The sequence below is a fragment of the Oncorhynchus gorbuscha genome, linkage group LG06, assembly GCF_021184085.1.
Source record: "Oncorhynchus gorbuscha isolate QuinsamMale2020 ecotype Even-year linkage group LG06, OgorEven_v1.0, whole genome shotgun sequence".
Classification (NCBI taxonomy): Eukaryota; Metazoa; Chordata; class Actinopteri; order Salmoniformes; family Salmonidae; genus Oncorhynchus; species Oncorhynchus gorbuscha.
Window position 1 is genome coordinate 20,338,052 of NC_060178.1, and position 23,889 is coordinate 20,361,940.

At 46.5% G+C, this 23,889-nt stretch overlaps 1 protein-coding gene across 7 annotated transcripts in view; it reads right to left on the reverse strand.

Moving 5' to 3' along the window:
• LOC124037656 (CUGBP Elav-like family member 5) overlaps positions 1-23,889 on the reverse strand; it is a 423,888-nt gene that overhangs the window by 387,015 nt on the left and 12,984 nt on the right. For all 7 annotated transcript variants that reach the window (XM_046352589.1, XM_046352588.1, XM_046352587.1 and 4 more), the window contains exon 2: positions 2,126-2,208. In XM_046352589.1, the coding sequence (XP_046208545.1) occupies positions 2,126-2,208 (83 nt within the window). The remainder of the gene's footprint in view (positions 1-2,125; positions 2,209-23,889) is intronic.

Sequence of the window (23,889 nt, forward strand, 5' to 3'; positions counted from 1 at the left end):
CTGCTCTACTACTGCTCTACTACTGCTCTACTCTGCTCTACTCTGCTCTACTCTGCTCTACTCTGCTATACTACTGCTCTACTCTGCTATACTACTGCTCTAGTCTGCTCTACTACTGCTCTACTACTGCTCTACTACTGCTCTACTCTGCTCTACTACTGCTCTACTCTGCTCTACTCTGCTATACTCTGCTATACTCTGCTATACTCTGCTATACTACTGCTCTACTCTGCAATGCTCTACTACTGCTCTACTACTGCTCTACTCTGCTATACTACTGCTCTACTCTGCTATACTACTGCTCTACTCTGCTATACTACTGCTCTACTCTGCTATACTACTGCTCTACTCTGCTCTACTCTGCTCTACTCTGCTATACTACTGCTCTACTCTGCTCTACTCTGCTCTACTACTGCTCTACTACTGCTTTACTCTGCTCTACTCTGCTATACTACTGCTCTACTCTGCTTTACTCTGCTCTACTCTGCTATACTCTGCTATACTCTGCTATACTACTGCTCTACTACTGCTCTACTACTGCTCTACTACTGCTCTACTACTGCTATACTCTGCTCTACTACTGCTATACTACTGCTCTACTCTGCTCTACTACTGCTCTACTCTGCTCTACTCTGCTATACTACTGCTCTACTACTGCTCTACTCTGCTCTACTCTGCTCTACTACTGCTCTACTACTGCTCTACTCTGCAATGCTCTACTCTGCAATGCTCTACTACTGCTCTACTACTGCTCTACTACTGCTCTACTCTGCTATACTACTGCTCTACTCTGCTATACTCTGCTATACTACTGCTCTACTCTGCTCTACTCTGCTCTGCTCTACTCTGCTCTAATACTGCTCTACTCTGCTCTTCTCTGCTATACTCTGCTTTACTACTGCTGTACTACTGCTGTACTCTGCTCTACTACTGATTTACTCTGCTCTACTACTGTGTTACTCTGCTTTACTCTGCTCTACTCTACTCTACTACTGCTCTGCTCTACTCTGCTTTACTCTGCTCTACTACTGCTCTACTACTGCTTTACTCTGCTCTACTACCGTGTTACTCTGCTTTACTCTGCTCTACTCTACTACTGCTCTACTCTGCTCTGCTCTACTCGGCTTTACTTGGCTTACTCTGCTCTCCTCCTGCTTTACTCTGCTCTACTCTGCTTTACTCTGCTTTACTCTGCTCTACTACTGCTTTACTCTGCTCTACTCTGCTCTACTAATGCTCTACTCTGCATTACTCTGCATTACTCTGCTCTACTCTGCTCTACTCTGCTCTGCTTTACTCTGCTCTACTCTGCTCTACTCTGCTCTGCTTTACTCTGCTCTACAACTGCTTTACTCTGCTCTGTTTTACTCTGCTCTACAACTGCTTTACTCTGCTCTACTCTGCTTTACTCTGCTCTACGCTGCTTTACTCTGCTCTACGCTGCTTTACTCTGCTCTACAACTGCTTTACTCTGCTCTACTCTGCTTTACTCTGCTCTACTCTGCTTTACTCTGCTCTACAACTGCTTTACTCTGCTCTACTCTGCTCTACTACTGCAGCCGACGATGTCCTTGCCATCTGCCGTAGTGTGGGAAATAGTAGAATGACTACTCCCACACACATACAATGTGTACAAATGGAGAGATGCACACACACACACGCACACGCATACACACACGCACACACACACAAACACACACACACACAGATACTGTGCATAAACATAAATGCAGAACTTCTCTCTTTCTCTCTCACACACACGGTGCACTTTCCCTATTTCAAATGGGCTCTTTGTCCCTCATGCATATAATTTCTGTTTCTAAGTAAACAACAATGACTCACTATGCCTTTTTTTAAATGCAAAGAACAAATGAATTGACATTTGATGTCATTGCCTCAGAAACCATGAGCGAAGTGCATCTAATCAATGCTGGCTATAACAGACACATGAAACAGTTCAAACCAGTCCTTTAAAAGCCTGGATTATTGATTGAATCATTTTCCAATGTTATATCTGGGGCTGGAGCGGATTGAAGCAGGCTGGTAGGTGATTGGTGGTGAGTGGTGATGTGGGTTGTGTTGTTCAAATGGCACGGTGGTGGAGCAGGTACAGAGAGAGACTTACCCCTGGCAGTGTTTTCTGTTCATGGAGGGCGTTCTGGGCTTTGATGGCCGACTCACGGGCGCAGTAGGTCAGGAACGCACAGCCTGAAAAATAGAGAGGGGGAGGTTGGGGACAGATATTAAAACTAGTCTATCTTAACACTGGGGACTAAACACTGGGGACTGAACACTGGGGACTAAACACTGGGGACTGAACACTGGGGACTGAACACTGGGGACTGAACACTGGGGACTGAACACTGGGGACTGAACACTGGGGACTGGGAAAAGAAAAGACACTAGCTCAGTCACAGAACAACAGAGAAGACTGATCATTTTACCATCCCTAGCCCAGTTACAAAGCACAACAACACTTGGCAACAACACTGTTCACAATCGAATCCCCTCCACCCAACCCACTGGGTCCCCATCAACCTCACTTAGTCTCAGACCCTTGTCAGTCATGAAAGCAACACCCTGTGAAAGGGAAGTGTCCCTCACAATGACACAGCCAGAGCTGCTACTGGGAGCTGTCCCTCCCTGCAGACAGTCTCAATGCAGACATACACTTTGGTTGGCTCACGGATGGATGCTTCCTCTCTGTGCCTTGCTTTCTCTCTCTCTCTCGTATTCTCTTTCTCTCCTCTCGATCTCTCTCTTTTGTCTCTCTCTTTCTCTCTCTCTCTCTTTCTGTGCTCCTCTTTTTCCCTCACTCTCACTCTATTTCTCTCTTCCACCCCTAGTGCCATAGATCAGCCTCTCCTTGTCCAAAGCGACTACCACACTATTGCAATGCACAATACTGAGCCCTTTTGACAGCAGCAGAGAATGCGAGGGAGGGAGAGAGGGAGGGAGGGGCTCCAAGCCTCAGGACTCTTTGACCACAGAATGAATCCCCAGTCACAAGAACTCCAGGTGAGTACCACACACAAACAAGACACTCACACACAGAGACAGAGAGAAATATCACCATCTGCCAAATACAGAGCTCCTCCTGCAGGCACTCAGACAGCCCAGAGAAATGAGGGAGATGAGGAGAGAGAGAGGGAGAGAGAGACAAAAGAGAGAAAGAGACCCAGATAAATACTATTGCAATTGTTTCCCCCAGACTGTTTGAATAAATCGTTTTGGTAGTGTTATATTAATAAAGTTCATGTGGGTTACCACACACTATCATATTTCTGCCATTTTGCAGGCGGTTTATTAGAGGCCATCAGTTTTCGGAACATATTTCAACAGAAAATGATATCCAGTGAGTGGAAATGAATTAGCTGTCTTCACAGAGGAAATATTTATATTAATTCCCCATGTTGCATATCACATCACTTTTATCTGTCTATAAATTCCCCACCTCATTCAACTCCTCGCAGCCTGGCTGTATTACAACATGCTCAAGCATGTATTTCCCCCTGAGTAATGCTACACAGGCATTCAATAACCCCAGACTTTTCTCCCAGCTATTATTTTATTTTACTGCCTTTTCACATAGCCAGGTCAGTGCATTACGGTAACACAAAAATAAAGGGGACTTACACAGCCCTACACAGCCCTACACAGCCCTACACAGCCCTACACAGCCCTACAGTCTCCCAGCACATCAGGCCTACCTCTAGTCCCTGCGCTCCGAGTCTGTATGTATATTATGGATGGGCAGCGATGGAGTCTATCCGGGGTCACCACCTCAGTCTTCCCTGGCTGACTGTCGCTGTCATGCCCTGGCCATAGAGAGGCTTTATATTCTCTATTTTGGTTAGGCCAGGGTGTGACTATGGTGGACATTCTATGTTCTTTTTTCTATGTTTTTGTATTTCTTTGTTTTGCCAGGTATGGTTCTCAATAAGGGACTGTCTGTCGTTGTCTCCGATTGAGAACCATACTTAGGTAGCTCTTGCTACCTTACAGGACTGTTTCGTGTCGTTCACTCTCTTAGTTTTTTTTTGTCATTCAGTGTTCAGTTTATTTAGTTAAATGTACCATGAACACTTACCACGCTGCGTGTTGGTCCGATGATTCCTATTCCTCATCATCAGATGAAGAGGAGAGCCGTTACATTAGCACTGCCTGGGGTTATGGTGCAGCTTCACACTGCACACCTGGTCCCCGCCAGCCCTAACTTAATGATTTCCAATGGCCACCAAGCATATCAGTCTATCGTGATGCTTCTTTCCCCACGTCACATCAGCCCTGTCCCTCTCACTGAGGCTTTACTCTGTTGTTTCTCTGTCTGAGAGACCATGGTGGTATGTGGGGCTGTTTTGTTGTTGTTATTATTCTGTGGAATTGTGTTGTTAGTTTTTTGGACACGCGCCACCACCATCTCTCACTGAGCAGGGCCTCGTTTGCATATTACAATCACAAACACTGCCCAAGTTGGATTCATTTGTTAATGTGTAACACATACAGCATTGAGAATAAATGAATAACAACCACAATGCCAACAAACAAAGGGGAACATGAACTCCATTTAAATGTGCTTCTATGTTCTTTAATGTAAGGCTTAACAAGAATCTGCTGGCCACGGGTGAAAGCTCTAACAACTTCCTAATTGGAATCCAAACACGTACAAATTGCCTGCGTTGCATTGCATATCAAGTGCAGAAGTCGGAGCATGATGAAATTGTTTGAAACACGACAAACAGCGGTGTAACCCAGAGCAAGAGGCTGGTGGTGCTGATGCAGCAAAAGGAAGGCACGGTCTGGAGGATATGATTTTACCGCTGCATCATTTGATACCGATCTAAAACAACCCTTATCTCACGTTGATTTCTGGCGAAGAATCTCCTTCTCCACCTTCTCTATTTCTTATATAACCCTGTCTGATGAGTGGCTCCATTACATCAGATGAGTTAGCTACAGAGGGACTGAGGTAGTTCCAGAGAGGCGGGGGAAGCTACATAAAGGCTAAGGTAGCTACAGAGAAGCTGAGATGTCTACAGAGAGGCTGAGGTGTCTACAGAGAGGCTGAGGTAGGTACAGAGAGGCTGAGGTGTCTACAGAGAGGCTGAGGTGTCTACAGAGAAGCTGAGGTAGTTCCAGAGAGGCGGGGAAGCTACATAAAGGCTAAGGTAGCTACAGAGAAGCTGAGATGTCTACAGAGAGGCTGAGGTGTCTACAGAGAGGCTGAGGTAGGTACAGAGAGGCTGAGGTAGCTACAGAGAAGCTGAGATGTCTACAGAGAAGCTGAGATGTCTACAGAGAAGCTGAGATGTCTACAGAGAAGCTGAGATGTCTACAGAGAAGCTGAGATGTCTACAGAGAAGCTGAGATGTCTACAGAGAAGCTGAGATGTCTACAGAGAAGCTGAGATGTCTACAGAGAAGCTGAGATGTCTACAGAGAGGCTGAGGTGTCTACAGAGAGGCTGAGATGTCTACAGAGAGGCTGAGGTGTCTACAGAGAGGCTGAGGTAGGTACAGAGATGCTGAGGTATCTACGGAGAGGCTGAGGTGTCTACAGAGAGGCTGAGGTAGGTACAGAGAGGCTGAGGTGTCTACAGAGAGGCTGAGGTGTCTACAGAGAGGCTGAAGTAGGTACAGAGAGGCTGGGGTGTCTACAGAGAGACCGAGGTAGCTACAGAGAGACTGAGGTAGTTCCAGAGAGGCGGGGGAAGCTACATAAAGGCTAAGGTAGCTACAGAGAAGCTGAGATGTCTACAGAGAGGCTGAGGTGTCTACAGAGAGGCTGAGGTAGGTACAGAGAGGCTGAGGTACCTACAGAGAGGCTGAGGTGTCTACAGAGAGGCTGAGGTGTCTACAGAGTGGCTGAGGTAGGTACAGAGAGGCTGAGGTGTCTACAGAGAGGCTGAGGTGTCTACAGAGAGGCTGAGGTAGGTACAGAGATGCTGAAGTATCTACAGAGAGGCTGAAGTATCTACAGAGAGGCTGCAGTGCTGATCAGTCTAGAGAAACATATGGGGTCATTGGGGCGACTCTCCCTCCCTGGCTCTATTGTGTTGAGATGGTTTGTAATTGAAGAGACTCTGCTCTCCCCTCCTCTCTCCTCTTCCCTCCTCCCACTGCTTCGACAGTAGCCTTTTGCACGGTTATTTCCTGCCGACATGACCCTCCATTAATAGTGCAGGAGGGAACTTGTGTCTGGTCCAGAAACCTTTGGCCCTAATCTGTGAAGTGTAGGTACTGCCTGCTAAGTGAAGCAGTCCTACTGATAAACCGTTCCCCATCTCTCTCCCTCTCTACCAGAATCAGCACTTATTCTAAGAACCTACTACTACCCATTCCTACTGTCACACACACACACACACACACACACACACACACACACACACACACACACACACACACACACACACACACACACACACACACACACACACACACACACACACACACACACACACACACACACACACACACACACACACACACACACGCACACATCAACCTAACGTACACACAGCCTAACGTACACACACACCCCACAGTGTCTCTCACTCCAACCCTCTCTATTCCATCTCTGTGCCTCAGAGGCGCCTGCCCCAGTGTAATGAAAAAGTGTGAACTTCCCCTCTCTGTGGGATTTACTTCACCAAAAGTGTGAAGGTAGCAGAAACACAGCAAGCCCTGGCACAGGTCTCTACTCGCTGCCTGCCCACTCCCTCACACTTCATTTGCACTCTGTGCAAAATGTCATCGCCGAAGGTAGATTACTTGCTTACTTCATTTACTGCTGCAAGGGCTTAGGGGAAATGATAGGCTTTCTGAGGGGCTGGAGCCCGAAATGCACCTCATCAGCACTGATACAATGTGATTATTACCTGAATCAGTGCCAGGCGTTGCGGAGCTCTGTGGCGCAGATTGACTATGAGGGGTAATCAGGGCAAGTCTCAGAGCAGTCCTTACTGCTCTTAATCACACCCACTTCTCACACCCCTGATCCCAGATCAGCGCAAACATTTTGGGAATCGTAAATTTGCTTAAGGTGTGGAAATGCTGAACCGAAAGATAAGGCGAACAAATTCTACAGCGGCAAGAAAAAGTATGTGAACCCTTTGGAATTACCTGGATTTCTGCACAAATTAGTCATAAAATTTGATCTGCTCTTCATCTTTGTCACAACAATAAACAAATATAGTGTGCTTAAACTAATAACACAGAAATTATTGTATTTTTCTTGTCTATATTGAATACATAATTTAAACATTCACAGTGTAGTGTTGGATAAAGTATGTGAACCCCTAGGCTAATGACTTTTCCAAAAGCTAATTGGAGTCGGGAGCTAACCTGGAGTCCAATCAATGAGACGAGATTGGAGATGTTGGTTAGAGCTGCCCTGTCCTATAAAAACACTCACAAAATTTGAGTTTGCTATTCACAAGAAGCATTCTCTGATGTGAACCATGCCTCAAACAAAAGAGATCTCAGAAGACCTAAGATTAAGAATTGTTGACTTGCATAAAGCTGGAAAGGGTTACAAAACTATCCCTAAAAGCCTTGATGTTCATCAGTCCAGGGTAAGACAAATTGTCTATAAATAGAGAAAGTTCAGCACTGTTGCTCCCTAGGAGCAAAGATGACTGCAAGAGCACAGCGCAGAATACTCAATGAGATTCAAAAGAATCCTAGAGTGTCAGCTAAAGACATACAGAAATCTCTGGAACATGTTAACATCTCTGTTGATGATTGTACGCTATGTAAAACACTAAACAAGAATGGTGTTTATGAGAGGACACCACGCAAAAAGCCACTGTTGTCCAAAAAAACATTGCTGCACGTCTGAAGTTTCGCAAAAGTGCACCTGGATGTTCCACAGCACTTCTGGCAAAATATTCTGTGGACAAATTATACTAAAGTGTTTGGAGGGAACACACAACACTATGTGCGGAGACAAAAAGGCACAGCACACCAACATCAAAACCACATCCCAACTGTAAAGTATGGTGGAGGGAGCATCATGGTTTGGGGCTGCTTTACTGCCTCATGGTCTGGACAGCTTGCTATCATTGACGGGAAAATGAATTCCCAAGTTTATCAACAAATTTTGCAGGAAAATGTAAGGCTACTCTGTCCGCCAATTGAAGCTCAACAGAAGTTGGGTGATGCAACAGGACAATGACCCAAAACACAGAAGTAAATCAACAACAGAATGGCTTCAACAGAAGAAAAGAGTCCTTCTGGAGCAGCCCAGAGTCCTGACCTGAACCTGATTTAAAATGCTGTGGCATGACCTCGAGAGCAGTTCACACCAGACATCCTAAGAACATTGCTGAACTGAAACAGTTTTGTAAAGATGAATGGTCCAAAATTCCTCTTGACCGTTGTGCAGATCAGATTCTCAAAAACATTTGGTTGAGGTTATTGCTGCCAAAGGAGGGTCAACCAGTTATTAAATCCAAGGGTTCACATATTTTTCCACCCTACACAGTGAATGTTTACAAGGTGTGTTCAATAAAGTCATGAAAACATATAATTGTTTGTGTGTTATTAGATTAAGCCGAATGTGTTTATCTATTGTTGTGACTTAGATGAAGATCAGATCAAAGTTGATGACCAATTTATGCAGAAATCAGGGCAATTCCAAAGGGTTGAAACACCTTTTCGTGCCACTGTATGTTTACAGGTTAAATAGACAAACAATAGACAGACGTGCATATGGGGAGACAGACGCATTCCTCTTGAGAGGTTCCTAGCAATCTGCCCCATTCCCAAGACAAGACACGGGCTTAATAGGCTACTAGAACTTGGAACATATCAACAGCCAACCACCCAGCCACTGCTCAGGGAGAACAAAAGGGAAGAGGTGGGGGTACTTTCCAAAGTGCTCTCATTCATTGTTCCGACAACAATATTTTCCCTGCCCCAGCCTAATTACCTTGTAATGAGTGCTGTAATATAAGCAGACCTCTAGCATAACCTGTAAACCTTAATTAAGCCAGGCACCTTAAAGGGAGCTGCATGCGGCTGGGCCTCCATCCTCTGACAGTGCACCCTCCTGCACTATAAATGGGAGGCCTTCAGGTGCATTTCAACAGTATCAAGATGCTTCCTCTCCTTGTCTCTTTATCTTCCATCTGCTCTAATATGAAAGACCTGGATAAGTGAAGGCAGGCAACTTGGCAGGGACCATATTGCTTTCACCTGCATTCCCATGTCAGTACAAATGAAGGTCAGGTGAGACAAGGACAGGAAAAACATGAAGAGACAATTGACATGCTTCCTGCTATTCATGGAGCTAAAATGGCCTGGAGTCTGGACACTGGTCTCCACTGTGACCCCTGGCCAGGAGACCCATTTGTTATTTTACTCACTTATCATAGACAACAGCCCTTGAGCATGACTTATATACAGTCACAGATCCATAGGAAATATATCCTGAAGAACACACTACATGTCTTTGTGGACCAAAACAGTTGTGTGTTTCTGTGCAATTGTGTGTGTGTGTGTGTGTGTGTGTGTGTGTGTGTGTGTGTGTGTGTGTGTGTGTGTGTGTGTGTGTGTGTGTGTGTGTGTGTGTGTGTGTGTGTGTGTGTGTGTGTGTGTGTACAGTAAAGATTTTGTGCGTGTACAGTGAGGGTCTTGGCTAGGGCTGTGATGTTCATTACATTTTGTCAGACGGTTCTTGTCATGCAAATGACTGCCGGAATCACAGTAATTGACCAATAATTAATATAAACATGTTTAGCATCTCCAGGCCTCCACACATACAAGCAACTGATGTGCCTTTGGAACATCTACAGTTTAATACAGTCTAATAAATACATTTAATATACACCACCACAACAAATCCATTGTGTATTTTAGGCAGGTTTAAAGAAACATTATGATATGAAGGAAAGGTATTTCAGAAGAACAGAATATGAGTGGGCCAGATGTGCAGTATGTTAACGGGAACAGGAACAGGAACAGGAACAGGGACAGGGGTAGGGACAGGAACAGGGACAGGGACAGGAACAGGAACAGGGACACGGACAGGTGTAGGGACAGGGACAGGGACAGGGACACGGACAGGGGTAGGGACAGGAACAGGGACAGGGACAGGGACAGGAACAGGGACACGGACAGGTGTAGGGACAGGGACAGGGACAGGGACAGGGACACGGACAGGTGTAGGGACAGGAACAGGAACAGGGACAGGGACAGGGGTAGGGACAGGAACAGGGACAGGGACAGGAACAGGGACACGGACAGGTGTAGGGACAGGGACAGGGACAGGGACACGGACAGGGGTAGGGACAGGAACAGGGACAGGGACAGGGACAGGAACAGGGACACGGACAGGTGTAGGGACAGGGACAGGGACAGGGACAGGGACAGGGACACGGACAGGTGTAGGGACAGGAACAGGAACAGGGACAGGGACAGGCATAGGGACAGGGACAGGAACAGGGACAGGGACAGGTGTAGGGACAGGAACAGGGACAGGGACAGGGACAGGGACAAGGGCAGGACAAGGGCAGGAACAGGGACAGGAACTGGGACAGGGACAAGGGCAGGGACAGAGACAAGGGCAGGGACAGGGACAAGGAAAGGGGCAGGGACAGGGTAAAGGGCAGGGACAGGGACAAGGGCAGGGACAGGGACAAGGGCAGGGACAGGGACAGGGACAAGGGCAGGGACAGGAACAAGGGCAGGGACAGGGACAAGGGCAGGGACAGGGACAAGGACAGGGACAAGGGCAGGGACAAGGACAAGGGCAGGGACAGGGACAAGGGCAGGTACAGGGATAGGGATAGGGACAGGGACAGGAACAGGGGTAGGGACAGGAATAGGGACAGGAACAGGGACAGGAACAGGGGTAGGGACAGGAACAGGGACAGAAACAGGGACGGGGACAGGAACAGAAACAGGAACAGAAACAGGGACAGAGACAAGGGCAGGGACAGGGACAAGGAAAGGGGCAGGGACAAGGGCAGGGACAGGGACAAGGGCAGGGACAGGAACTGGGACAGGGACAAGGGCAGGGACAGGGACAAGGGCAGGGACAGGGACAAGGGCAGGAACAGGGACAAGGGCAGGGACAGGGACAGGGACAAGGAAAGGGGCAGGGACAGGGTAAAGGGCAGGGACAGGGACAAGGGCAGGGACAGGGACAAGGGCAGGGACAGGGACAAGGGCAGGGACAGGGACAAGGGCAGGGACAGGGACAAGGACAAGGGCAGGGACAGGGACAAGGGCAGGGACAAGGGCAGGGACAGGGACAAGGGCAGGTACAGGGACAGGGACAAGGGCAGGGACAGGGACAGGGACAGGGACGGAACAGGAACAGGAACAGGGGTAGGGACAGGAACAGGGACAGGAACAGGGACAGGTGTAGGGACAGGAACAGGAACAGGGACAGGGACATGGACAGGGACAGGGACAGGAACAGGGACACGGACAGGTGTAGGGACAGGAACAGGAACCGGGACAGGGACAGGAACAGGGACAGGAACAGGAACAGGAACAGGAACAGGGACAGGGGTAGGGGTAGGAACAGGGACAGGAACAGGGGTAGGGACAGGGGTAGGGACAGGGACAGGGACGGAACAGGAACAGGGGCAAGGACAGGAACAGAAACAGGGGTAGGGACAGGAACAGGGACGGGAACAGGGACAGAAACAGGGACAGGGACAGGAACAGGGACGGAGACGGGGACAGTGATGGGGACGGGAACAGGGACAGGAACTGGGACAGGAACAGAAACAGAAACAAGGGTAGGGACAGGGACAGGGACTAGGGCGGGGACGGGGACAAGGGCAGGGACAAGGACAGGAACAGGGACAGGGACGGGGACAAGAACAGGGATGGGGACAGGAACAGGGATGGGGACAGGAACTGGGACAGGGACAAGGGCAGGGACAGAGACAAGGGCAGGGACAGGGACAGGGACAAGGAAATGGGCAGGGACAGGGACAAGGGCAGGGACAGGGACAGGGACAAGGGCAGGGACAAGGGCAGGGACAAGGGCAGGGACAGGGACAGGGACAAGGGAAGGGACAGGGACTGGGACAGGGACAAAAAAAGACATGTCATCTGTATGCACTGGAATAGTGAATGGAGGTCGCTTCCCGGTGGTTCATTTTTCAATCATGCAGGGTAGACTACTCCGGTTTTATAAATATAGTTGCAGCTGGGATCCTCCTGTTTGTAGTGGTAACCATCAAAACTCTGCTTTCAGACGGGATTGCATATGGAAATTCCTAGGCTTATAAGAACATATAGATTTCCATCCACACATCAAACACAGTTTGAGGAGAATGCAGCCTCCTGCTGTGCAAAAGATGACATTATACCCAAACTCTGTGTGCCATGGGCTCTCCAATCCTGTTCCTGCAGCTACCCAGTGCTTCATTTGGGAGACCAAGTGAAATGTTCAGGAATATTGATAGTAACATGTTTTCACAACTGAACATATTTCACTATTGACAGCCCCTCTCTCTGCGCGCTTGAGAACAGAATGAAGGAAAGAGAGGAGATGGAAACTCCCGGTGGTGAGATATTCTGTAGCTAAAGGTAATGTGTCAGCCTATTCATTATGAAAACATAAAATAAATGCCCTATTACTAGGCTATTCAAAATCAAATTCACTTTAATTGTAGGCTAACTCCGTAATCCGCCCTGCACAATCAATGAACCAATACACCAATTATGTACCAAAGACATCTTAAATCTTTCGTTGGGTAATACACAGTAGGCTATTAGGCTATGTTTTGTATAACGGCACAATAATTCTTTTTATTCAGGGTTTTTTTGGGGCTTGGGCTCATATATAGGCCTCTATTTATAAGCTCTAGTAGTGTGAGTGTCTTGAATGAATCATCACTTTACAAAGTGTTGTCTATTTCATTCTGTTTGGCTTTGAAACAACATTCACAACGACCATGCTTTTCACTCAGTTTCAACCTGTTGTTGAACTTCTTTCTTCAAATTGATCTATCGAGGTGAGTTTTAAAATGATGATACTGTTTTGATTATACGTGTTTGAGGATTGTATTTGCATTGATGTCAGAGTGGTTTAAGGGATAGTAGAGCCCTGAGTACCAGGCCATTAGGACCTGATGGAGGGACAACAGAGCCCTGAGTTCCAGGCCATTAGGACCTGATGGAGGGACAATAGAGCCCTGAGTACCAGGCCATTAGAACCTGATGGAGGGACAACAGAGCCCTGAGTACCAGGCCATTAGGACCTGATGGAGGGACAACAGAGCCCTGAGTACCAGGCCATTAGGACCTGATGGAGGGACAATAGAGCCCTGAGTACCAGGCCATTAGGACCTGATGGAGGGACAACAGAGCCCTGAGTACCAGGCCATTAGGACCTGATGGAGGGACAACAGAGCCCTGAGTACCAGGCCATTAGGACCTGATGGAGGGACAACAAAGCCCTGAGAACCAGGCCATTAGGACCTGATGGAGGGACAATAGAGCCCTGAGTACCAGGCCATTAGGACCTGATGGAGGGACAACAGAGCCCTGAGTACCAGTCCATTAGGACATGATGGAGGGATAACAGAGCCCTGAGTACCAGGCCATTAGGACCTGATGGAGGGATAACAGAGCCCTGAGTACCAGGCCATTAGAACCTGATGGAGGGATAACAGAGCCCTGAGTACCAGGCCATTAGGACCGGATGGTCATTAGCAAGTTGGGTCCTACCAACGCAAGTCCAGAGTGCATATGAGGAGATTACCGTGACTCAAAGGTCACGTGGAATTTGACTGCAGTCATAACTCATACCGTCGCCGCAACAGTCCTAGACCTGTCCTCTCGGTCGGTGTGCATAATGAGGGTGAGGAACGCTGTTAAACCTAATGATTCGTTCTGAAAGACTGTGTTTGAGGGATCAATACAGAAAAGGGGATGAGAAATAGGCCTTGACAAAATCACAAGTGATACCACGGTAGTCTATTTTGTAGTTGGTTATAAGTTTGAAGGTTATCTTGGACACACCACTAACTATAATACAACACTACTGTACAGTCTTCTAGGGTCAATACTGTGGTGGGAAGTTGGCACCTACAGTGGATGCAGCTGTCCTGTATGTGTGGACTGACTGAGTGGTCTGCATCCCTGATGAAGATGCCAAATTGACAGCATTAATTGATGGGGTTTCAGGGTGCAGTAAATACTGTGTATGTTCACAGTGGTGCGGGGCAGAAGGCGCGGGTGGACTGACAGAGGAACATGGTTTCGACTCATCAGATGGAGGGCAATGGGAGTTTAACTGCCAAGTCCCCCCCCTTAGCCCACAACTCAGGGGTTTACAGGGAAATCAATTAGAAGTTTTTGGTTAGTCCCAGTCAAGGTCAGCATCTCTTCCTCTTCCTGTTCTACAGCAGCCCTCTGGAAAAACACTAACATGCTCTCACCATATATACTGCATAGGGCTATACACTCTTAGAAAAAAGGTTTTCAAAAGGATTCTTCGGCCATCCCCAAAGGATAACCCTATTTGGTTCCAGGTAGAACCCATTGTGGTTCCAGGTAGTAACCTTTTAGGTAAGGGTTCTACATGGAACCCAAAATAGTTGTACCTGGAACCAAAAGGGTTCTACTTGGAACCAAAAAAGGATTCTTTAAAGGGTTCTCCTACGGGGACAGCCGAATAACTCTTTTAGGTTCTATAAGAGGAAACTACACTGGAAAATACTATAGGATAAAAGCAAACATTGAGTTCTCTGTTAGTTAGCCACATTGGCATTGTTGATATGATATCCATAATACCAGGCCATTGGGACCTGTTTAAAAAAGCAGCAGAAGTTGAACCTAGAGTCAGATCAGTTGATCACAGTAAATTCACAGTCAAAGATTGGCAGTTCCAAACTAACTAGGTCTGAGAGACAGAACTGCTTTTGAGGTCCTTTGATTTTACAAATTGAAAGGTGTCTTTAAAGATGAAGCTTCAAAGCTCCAAGGCTGGCGCAGGATGGAGTGGTAAAGAGAGGGATGAGATGAAAAAAGCCACCCACCCATCTCCATCCATGCAAACACAGCACTTTATTTCACAGTGCCCATTCAGGCGGCATTTGGAAAAAACACTAATTGCACATTTCCAGATTCCATACTTAACAGGCTCTAACAAATAAACCTTGCAGTACGCTCCTGTTTTTGGAATAGCAATTGTGTGCTTTGAGGCGCAAAGCACATTTCTCAAAAACACACAGATTGTCAATTATGTGCTTCATGCCAAAAATGACAGATTTTTTTTCTCTCTCCCTCAGCCTTTTCTTCCTCTCACCACTGGCCTGAAGTGGAATGATAATGATCATTAACACAGGTGGTCTTGCAAATGAGCAGGTGCCACCGCCGTGTTCATTGTATAGATGTATATCCTGGTAAAGGCTGTGGCCAGCGTTACGCTTCCAAAAATGTAGTGTCCTTCAAAGCTGGCCACTGGCATGGTGAATGAGAGAGAGCATTCTTAGTGCATCAGGTAAAGAGCTACAAACTCTAAAGGTTGTGGAGACAAGAATCTGCCAAACATACAGGCTAAATATTTTTTCCAAGCCATCATTATCACTATGAGTAGAAAAAATGGAAACGCTGCCATTTTGGAAATTACTATAAGAAGTACATCACCAGAATCGCAGTGAAAAAACTCAGTCATGGGTCCTTATTAATCTAAGGCCTTTAAAAGCCATCTGCTACAGTTATCGTTTCTACACTGCATGGAGACAGTATACTTTATGTCATATACATCTGTACCTTCTGCAAATGTTGATACCCTACTTCAAACACTGAAGTGAGGCATCTCTAACACTACTACATTCTGCAGTCATTGACAACATGATCGTCCAGGAGGCCTACCTATCTTTGATATTATTTATTTTTATTAACCTTTATTTAACTAGGAAAGCCAGTTAAGAACGCATTCTTATTTACAATGACGGCCTACCAAAAGGCAAAAGGCTTTTAACAGAATGTGACTGGCAGAACAGATGTTGTATGTGGAGGATGAGGGCTGCAGTAGATATCTCAGATATCTCAGTGAGGCCTAAGAGGGTTTTATAAATAAGCATCAACCAGTGGCTCTTGCGATGGGTATACAGAGATGACCAGTTTACAGAGGAGTGCAGTGATGTGTCCTATAAGGAGAATTGGTGGCAAATCTGATGGCCGAATGGTAAAGATTATCTAGCTGCTCGAGAGCACCCTTACTTGCCTATCTATAAATTATGTCTCTGTAATCTAGCATGGGAAAGATGGTCATCTGAATCAGGGTTAGTTTGGCAGCTGGGGTGAAAGAGGAGCAATTATGATAGAAGAAACCATGTCTAGATTTAACTTAAGCCTGCAGCTTTGAAAATGTTCTGAGAGAAGGACAGTGTACCGTCTAGCCATACTCCCAAGTACTTGTATGAGGTGATTACCTCAAGCTCTAAACCCTCAGAAGTAGTAATCACATCTGTGGGGAGAGGGAAATTGTTCTTACCAAACCACAAGACCTTTGTTTTGGAGGTGTTCAGAACAAGGTTAAGGGTAAAGAAAGCTTGTAAGAACACTAAGAAAGCTTTGTCGTATAGCATTTAACATTACATCTGGGGAGGGGCCAGCTGTGTTTAAGACTGTATCATCTGCATATAAATGGATGAGAGAGCTTCCTACTGCCTGAGCTATGTTGTTGATGTAAATTGAGAAGAGGGTGAGGCCTAGGATCGAGCCTTGGGGTACTCCCTTGGTGACAGGCAGTGGCCTAGACAGCAGATTTTCTGACTTTATACACTGCACTCTTTGAGCGAGGTAGTTAGCAAACCAGAAAGGAGAGACAGGTTAAAAAGGTCAGAGATAGGCTTGGCGATGATAGGGGCAGCAACCTTAAAGAAGAAAGGGTGTAAACCATCTGAACCAGATGGTGTTTTGGGGTCAAGTTTAAGGAGCTCCTTTAGCACCTCAGACTAAGTCACTGCCTGCAGGGAGAAACTTTGTAGTGGGGCAGGTGAAAAAGACTTTAACCTGTTGCGACGAGCCATCCCGGATCCGGGATCGTGAATATAGCCTCAAGCTCATTACCATAATGCAACGTTAACTATTCAAGAAAATCGCAAATTAAATTAAATCAATATGCTAGCTCTCAAGCTTAGATTTTTTTAGATTTTCTCAGATTTTCAAAATATGCTTCTCAACCATAGCAAAACAAGCATTTGTGTAACAGTATTGATAGCTAGCGTAGCATTTAGCGTAGCATTTAGTGTTAGCGTTCAGCAGGCAACATTTTCACAAAAAACAGAAAAGCATTCAAATAAAATAATTTACCTTTGAAGAACTTCAGATGTTTTCAATGAGGAGACTCAGTTAGATAGCAAATGTTCAGTTTTTCCTGAAAGATTATTTGTTTAGGACAAATCGCTCTGTTTTCTGCGTCACGTTTAGCTACGAAAAAAACCTGTATCCAGGATTGTGTAAATCTATCCGCAAGCTCATTAGCATAACGCAACGTTAACTATTCATGAAAATCGCAAATGAAATGAAATAAATCTATTTGCTCTCAAGCTTAGCCTTTTGTTAACAACACTGTCATCTCAGATTTAAAAAAAATATGCTTCTCAACCATAGCAAAACAAGCATTTGTGTAACAGTATTGATAGCCTAGCATAGGATTATGCCTGACATTCAGCATGCAACATTTTCACAAAAAACAGAAAAACATTCAAATAAAATAATTTACCTTTGAAGAACTTCAGATGTTTTCAATGATGAGACTCTCAGTTAGATAGCAAATGTTCAGTTTTTACAAAAATATTATTTGTGTTGACAAATCGCTCCGTTTTCTTCATCACATTTGGGTATGAAAGAAAACTAAAATTAAGTCATTAAAGTCAAATTAACTCCATAATATCGACAGAAACATGACAAACCGATGTTTAGAATCAATCCTCAAGGTGTTTTTTACATATCTATCGACAATAAATCCATCGTGGCAGTTGACTTTCTCTTCTGAAGAAATGGAACGCGCATGGACCTAAAGATTACGCAATAATTTCGACACAGGACACCAGGCGGACACCTGGTAAATGTAGTCTCTTTTGGTCAATCTTCCAATGATATGCCTACAAATACGTCACAATGCTGCAGACACCTTGGAGAAACGACACAAAAGGCAGGCTCATTCTTGGCGCATTCACAGCCATATAAGGAGACATTGGAACACAGCGCCTTCATTCCTGTATGAAACTTCATCTTGGTTTCGCCTGTAGCATTAGTTCTGGGGCACTCTCAGATAATATCTTTGCAGTTTTGGAAACGTCAGAGTTTTTTCTTTCCAAAGCTGCCAATTACATGCATAGTCAAGCATCTTTTCGTGACAAAATATCTTGTTTAAAACGGGAACGTTTTTTATCGAAAAATTAAAAGAGCGCCCCCTATCTCGAAGAAGTTAAGGAACATGGGCAGCTGTGAGGAGGAGGGTTTATTCTCTAGGTCTTTAACCGTTTTCCAGAACTTCTTGGGGTCAGAACATTTACATTTTACATTTAAGTCATTTAGCAGACGCTCTTATCCAGAGCGACTTACCACAGAGAGAGAACTGCTCCTTAAAGTAACTAACTTTGGCCTTCCTGAGTGCACTTATTTCTCATTTGCCTGAATGAGAGCCAGTCAGTCTGAATATGCGTGTGCCGAGCCTTTCGCCAAATGCAATTCTTGAGGTGGAGTAACTTTGCAAGATCACAGTCGAAACCAGGGGCTGAACCTGTTTTTAATTCTCATTTTCTTTATGGGGGCGTGTGTGTTAACAATACCACAAAAAAAATCTAAAAATAAGGTCCACACGTCTTCGACAGAGGGGATCAAGCTGATTCCATACCATTTTACAGAGGCCAGTTCATGAAGGAAGGCTTGCTCATAAAAGTTTTTTTGCAAGCATCTATGACAAATCAGGGCAGGGCAGCCATTACGAACACAGGCTGTAAAACAGTGATCACTAAGGTCATTACAGAAAACAACAGACTGATACCTATCAGGATCATTTGTGAGGATAACATCGAGGAGATTAGCCTTTTCTGGGTGTATGGAGTCATACCTTGTGGGATTGGTAATAATCTGAGAAATATTTAGGGAGTCCCATTGCTTTAGGACTTGATCAGGTGGTTTAAGCATGGCCCAGTTTAGGTCACCTAGCAGGACACATTCAAACTTAGTGTAAGGGGCCAGGAGAAAGCTTAGGGCAGGTAGAGTACAGGCCGGTGCTGATGGAGGACGATAGCACCCAGCAGCAGTCAACATAGAGCTATTTGAAAGTTGAATGCATAAAACCAGCAAATCAAATTGTTTGCGGACAGACTTGGTGGAGACAACCGAGCAATGAAGGTGATCCTTAGTAAAGATTTGCACTCCCCCACCTTTGGAAGATCTGTCTTGCCGAAAAAGGTTATAACCAGAAAGGTTAACATCAGTATTCAAAACACTTTTCCTTAACCACATCTCAGTAATGACCAACAGATCTGGATTGGAGCTGTGAACTCACACTTTCAATTGATCCATTTTATGTAATAAGCTTCTAGTGTTAATGTGCAGAAAACCCAGGCTTTTACGAGAGCAGAAATCAGTGAAGCAGATATCAGAGCACTATCTGGCAGAGGAGAGTTTAGAGCATTACCAGTCCTCAATTGGATGGAGTGATGAAGAAATAAGAAAAAAGCTGGGGGAGAGGAGGAGAGACATCCACACAGTGGGCTACAGCAGCTATCCCCCCTCCCCAGTATAGGAGCAGTCCTTAGGGGGAGGCTGGCAGGCAATCAGTGATGTCATGCCAGCAGCGCAGCAATGGCAGCTTAACCTATTTTCGGAAATACCACAGATTTCTATTTATAACCATGCTGAGCAGCGTGCATGTCCACCTGTCCCTCACGGACCCAATATATTCTTAGACAATTTCCATCATCATGCATGTCTTTATTGTTTTAATGTAATTTTTTCATGAGTTATTCAGGATAGTATATATATATCAGTAGCATTCAGGATAGTATATATATATCAGTAGCATTCTTACCATCATCATTATCATAAAATAGTAGTGGTGGTGGTGGTGGTGGTGGTGGTGGTGGTGGTAGTATCAGTAGTGGTGGTGTTGGCGGTGGTGGTAGTAGCAGTAGTGGTGGTGGTGGTGGTGGTGGTAGTAGTCAGTAGTGGTGGTGTTGGTGGTGGTGGTGGTGGTAGTAGTAGTAGTAGTGGTGGTGGTGGTGGTGGTAGTATCAGTAGTGGTGGTGTTGGTGGTGGTGGTAGTAGCAGTAGTGGTGGTGGTGGTAGTGGTGGTGGTAGTAGTAGTTGTGGTGGTGGTGGTAGTCGTAGTTGTGGTGGTGGTGGTAGTCGTAGTAGTAGTGGTGGTGGTGGTAGTAGTAGTAGTGGTGGTGGTGGTGGTAGTGGTGGTAGTAGTAGTAGTGGTGGTGGTGGTGGTAGTGGTTGTAGTAGTATTAGTGGTGGTGGTGGTGGTGGTAGTAGTGGTAGTGGTAGTAGTAGTAGTAGTGGTGGTGGTGGCGGTGGTGGTAGTAGCAGTAGTGGTGGTGGTGGTGGTAGTATCAGTAGTGGTGGTGTTGGTGGTGGTGGTAGTAGCAGTAGTGGTGGTGGTGGTGGTGGTAGTATCAGTAGTGGTGGTGTTGGTGGTGGTGGTAGTAGCAGTAGTGGTGGTGGTGGTGGTAGTATCAGTAGTGGTGGTGTTGGTGGTGGTGGTAGTAGCAGTAGTGGTGGTGGTGGTGGTGGTAGTATCAGTAGTGGTGGTGGTGGTGGTGGTGGTAGTAGCAGTAGTGGTGGTGGTGGTAGTGGTGGTGGTAGTAGTAGTTGTGGTGGTGGTGGTAGTCGTAGTAGTAGTGGTGGTGGTGGTAGTAGTATTAGTGGTGGTGGTGGTGGTGGTAGTAGTAGTAGGGGTGGTGGTGGTGGTGGTAGTAGCAGTAGTGGTGGTGGTGGTAGCAGTAGTGGTGGTGTTGGTAGTGGTGGTGGTGTTGGTAGTGGTGGTGGTAGTAGCAGTAGTGGTGGTGTTGGTGGTGGTGGTAGTGGTACTATTAGAAGTGGTAGTGTTGATGATGGTGGTAGTGGTAGTGGTGGTGGTGGTAGTTGTAGTAGTAGTGGTGGTGGTAGTGGTGGTAGTAGTAGTAGTAGTGGTGGTGGTGTTGGTGGTAGTAGTAGTAGTAGTGGTGGTGGTGTTGGTGATGGTGGTAGTGGTGGTAGTAGTAGTGGTGGTGGTGGTGGTGGTACTGGTAGTAGTGGTAGTAGTATTACGAGTTTGGCAATAGTATCTGCATTAGGAGTAGTAGTGGTATAAATAGTTATAATAGCCAACTAGTAGGAGCAGTAATACTATAAAATAATTGTGGTGGTGGTGGTGGTGGTTGTAGTAGTAGTATTGGTGGTGGTGGTAGTAGTGGTAGTGGTAGTAGTAGTAATAGTGGTGGTGGTGGTGGTAGTAGTAGTAGTGGTGGTGATGGTAGTGGTGTTGGTGGTAGTGGTGGTGGTGGTGGTGGTGGTGGTGGTGGTGGTGGTGGTGGTGGTGGTGGTGGTGGTGGTGGTGGTAGTAGTAGTAGGGGTGATGGTGGTGGTGGTAGTAGCAGTAGTGGTGGTGTTGGTGGTGGTGGTCGTAGCAGTAGTGGTGGTGGTGGTAGTGGTAGTAGTAGTAGTGGTGGTGGTGGTAGTAGTAGTAGTGGTGGTGGTGGGTGGTGGTGGTGGTGGTGGTAGTAGTATTAGTAGTAGTAGTGGTGGTAGTGGTGGTGGTGGTAGTAGTAGTAGGGGTGGTGGTGGTGGTGGTAGTAGCAGTAGTCTACGTAATATTGCAAAAATCAGAAACTTTCTGTCCAAAAATGATGCAGAAAAATTAATCCATGCTTTTGTCACTTCTAGGTTAGACTACTGCAATGCTCTACTTTCCGGCTACCCGGATAAAGCACTAAATAAACTTCAGTTAGTGCTAAATACGGATGCTAGAATCCTGACTAGAACCAAAAAATTTGATCATATTACTCCAGTGCTAGCCTCTCTACACTGGCTTCCTGTCAAAGCACGGGCTGATTTTAATGTTTTACAGCTAACCTACAAAGCATTACATGGGCTTGCTCCTACCTATCTCTCTGATTTGGTCCTGCCGTACATACCTACACGTACGCTACGGTCACAAGACGCAGGCCTCCTAATTGTCCCTAGAATTTCTAAGCAAACAGCTGGAGGCAGGGCTTTCTCCTATAGAGCTCCATTTTTATGGAACGGTCTGCCTACACATGTCAGAGAAGCAAACTCGGTCTCAACCTTTAAGTCTTTACTGAAGACTCATCTCTTCAGTGGGTCATATGATTGAGTGTAGTCTGGCCCAGGAGTGGGAAGGTGAACGGAAAGGCTCTGGAGCAACGAACCGCCCTTGCTGTCTCTGCCTGGCCGGTTCCCCTCTTACCACTGGGATTCTCTGCCTCTAACCCTATTACAGGGGCTGAGTCACTGGCTTACTGGGGCTCTGTCATGCCGTCCCTGTAGGGGGTGCGTCACCTGAGTGGGTTGATTCACTGTTGTGGTCATCCTGTCTGGGTTGGCGCCCCCCTTGGCTGTGCCGTGGCGGAGATCTTTGTGGGCTATACTCAGCTTTGTCTCAGGATGGTAAGTTGGTGGTTGAAGATATCCCTCTAGTGGTGTGGGGGCTGTGCTTTGGCAAAGTGGGTGGGGTTATATCCTTCCTGTTTGGCCCTGTCCGGGGGTGTCCTCGGATGGGGCCACAGTGTCTCCTGTCCCCTCCTGTCTCAGCCTCCAGTATTTATGCTGCAGTAGTTTGTGTCGGGGGCTAGGGTCAGTTTGTTATATCTGGAGTACTTCTCCTGTCCTATTCGGTGTCCTGTGTGAATCTAAGTGTGCGTTCTCTAATTCTCTCCTTCTTTCTTTCTCTCTCTCGGAGGACCTGAGCCCTAGGACCATGCCCCAGGACTACCTGACATGATGACTCCTTGCTGTCCCCAGTCCACCTGACCATGCTGCTGCTCCACTTTCAACTGACCTGAGCCCTAGGACCATGCCCCAGGACTACCTGACATGATGACTCCTTGCTGTCCCCAGTCCACCTGGCCATGCTGCTGCTCCAGTTTCAACTGTTCTGCCTTACTATTATTCGACCATGCTGGTAATTTATGAACATTTGAACATCTTGGCCATGTTCTGTTATAATCTCCACCCGGCACAGCCAGAAGAGGACTGGCCACCCCACATATCCTGGTTCCTCTCTAGGTTTCTTCCTAGGTTTTGGCCTTTCTAGGGAGTTTTTCCTAGCCACCGTGCTTCTACACCTACATTGCTTGCTGTTTGGGGTTTTAGGCTGGGTTTCTGTACAGCACTTTGAGATATCAGCTGATGTACGAAGGGCTATATAAATAAATACATTTTATTTGATTTGGTGGTGTTGGTGGTGGTGGTCGTAGCAGTAGTGGTGGTGGTGGTAGTGGTAGTAGTAGTAGTGGTGGTGGTGGCAGTAGCAGTAGTGATGGTGTTGGTGGTGGTGGTAGTGGTAGTGGTAGTAGTGGTAGTGTTGATGATGGTGGTAGTGGTAGTGGTGGTGGTGGTATTAGTAGTGGTGGTGGTAGTGGTGGTGGTGGTGGTAGTGGTAGTGGTAGTAGTAGTAGTGGTAGTGTTGATGATGGTGGTAGTGGTAGTGGGGGTGGTAGTAGCAGTAGTGGTGGTGTTGGTGGTGGTGGTAGTAGCAGTAGTGGTGGTGGTGGTAGTGGTAGTAGTGGTGGTGGTGGTGGTAGTAGTGGTAGTGTTGATGATGGTGGTAGTGGTAGTGGTAATAGTATTAGTAGTGGTAGTGGTGGTGGTGGTGGTAGTAGTAGTAGTAGTGGTGGTGGTAGTAGTAGTAGTAGTGGTGGTGGTGGTGGTGGTGGTAGTAGTAGTATTAG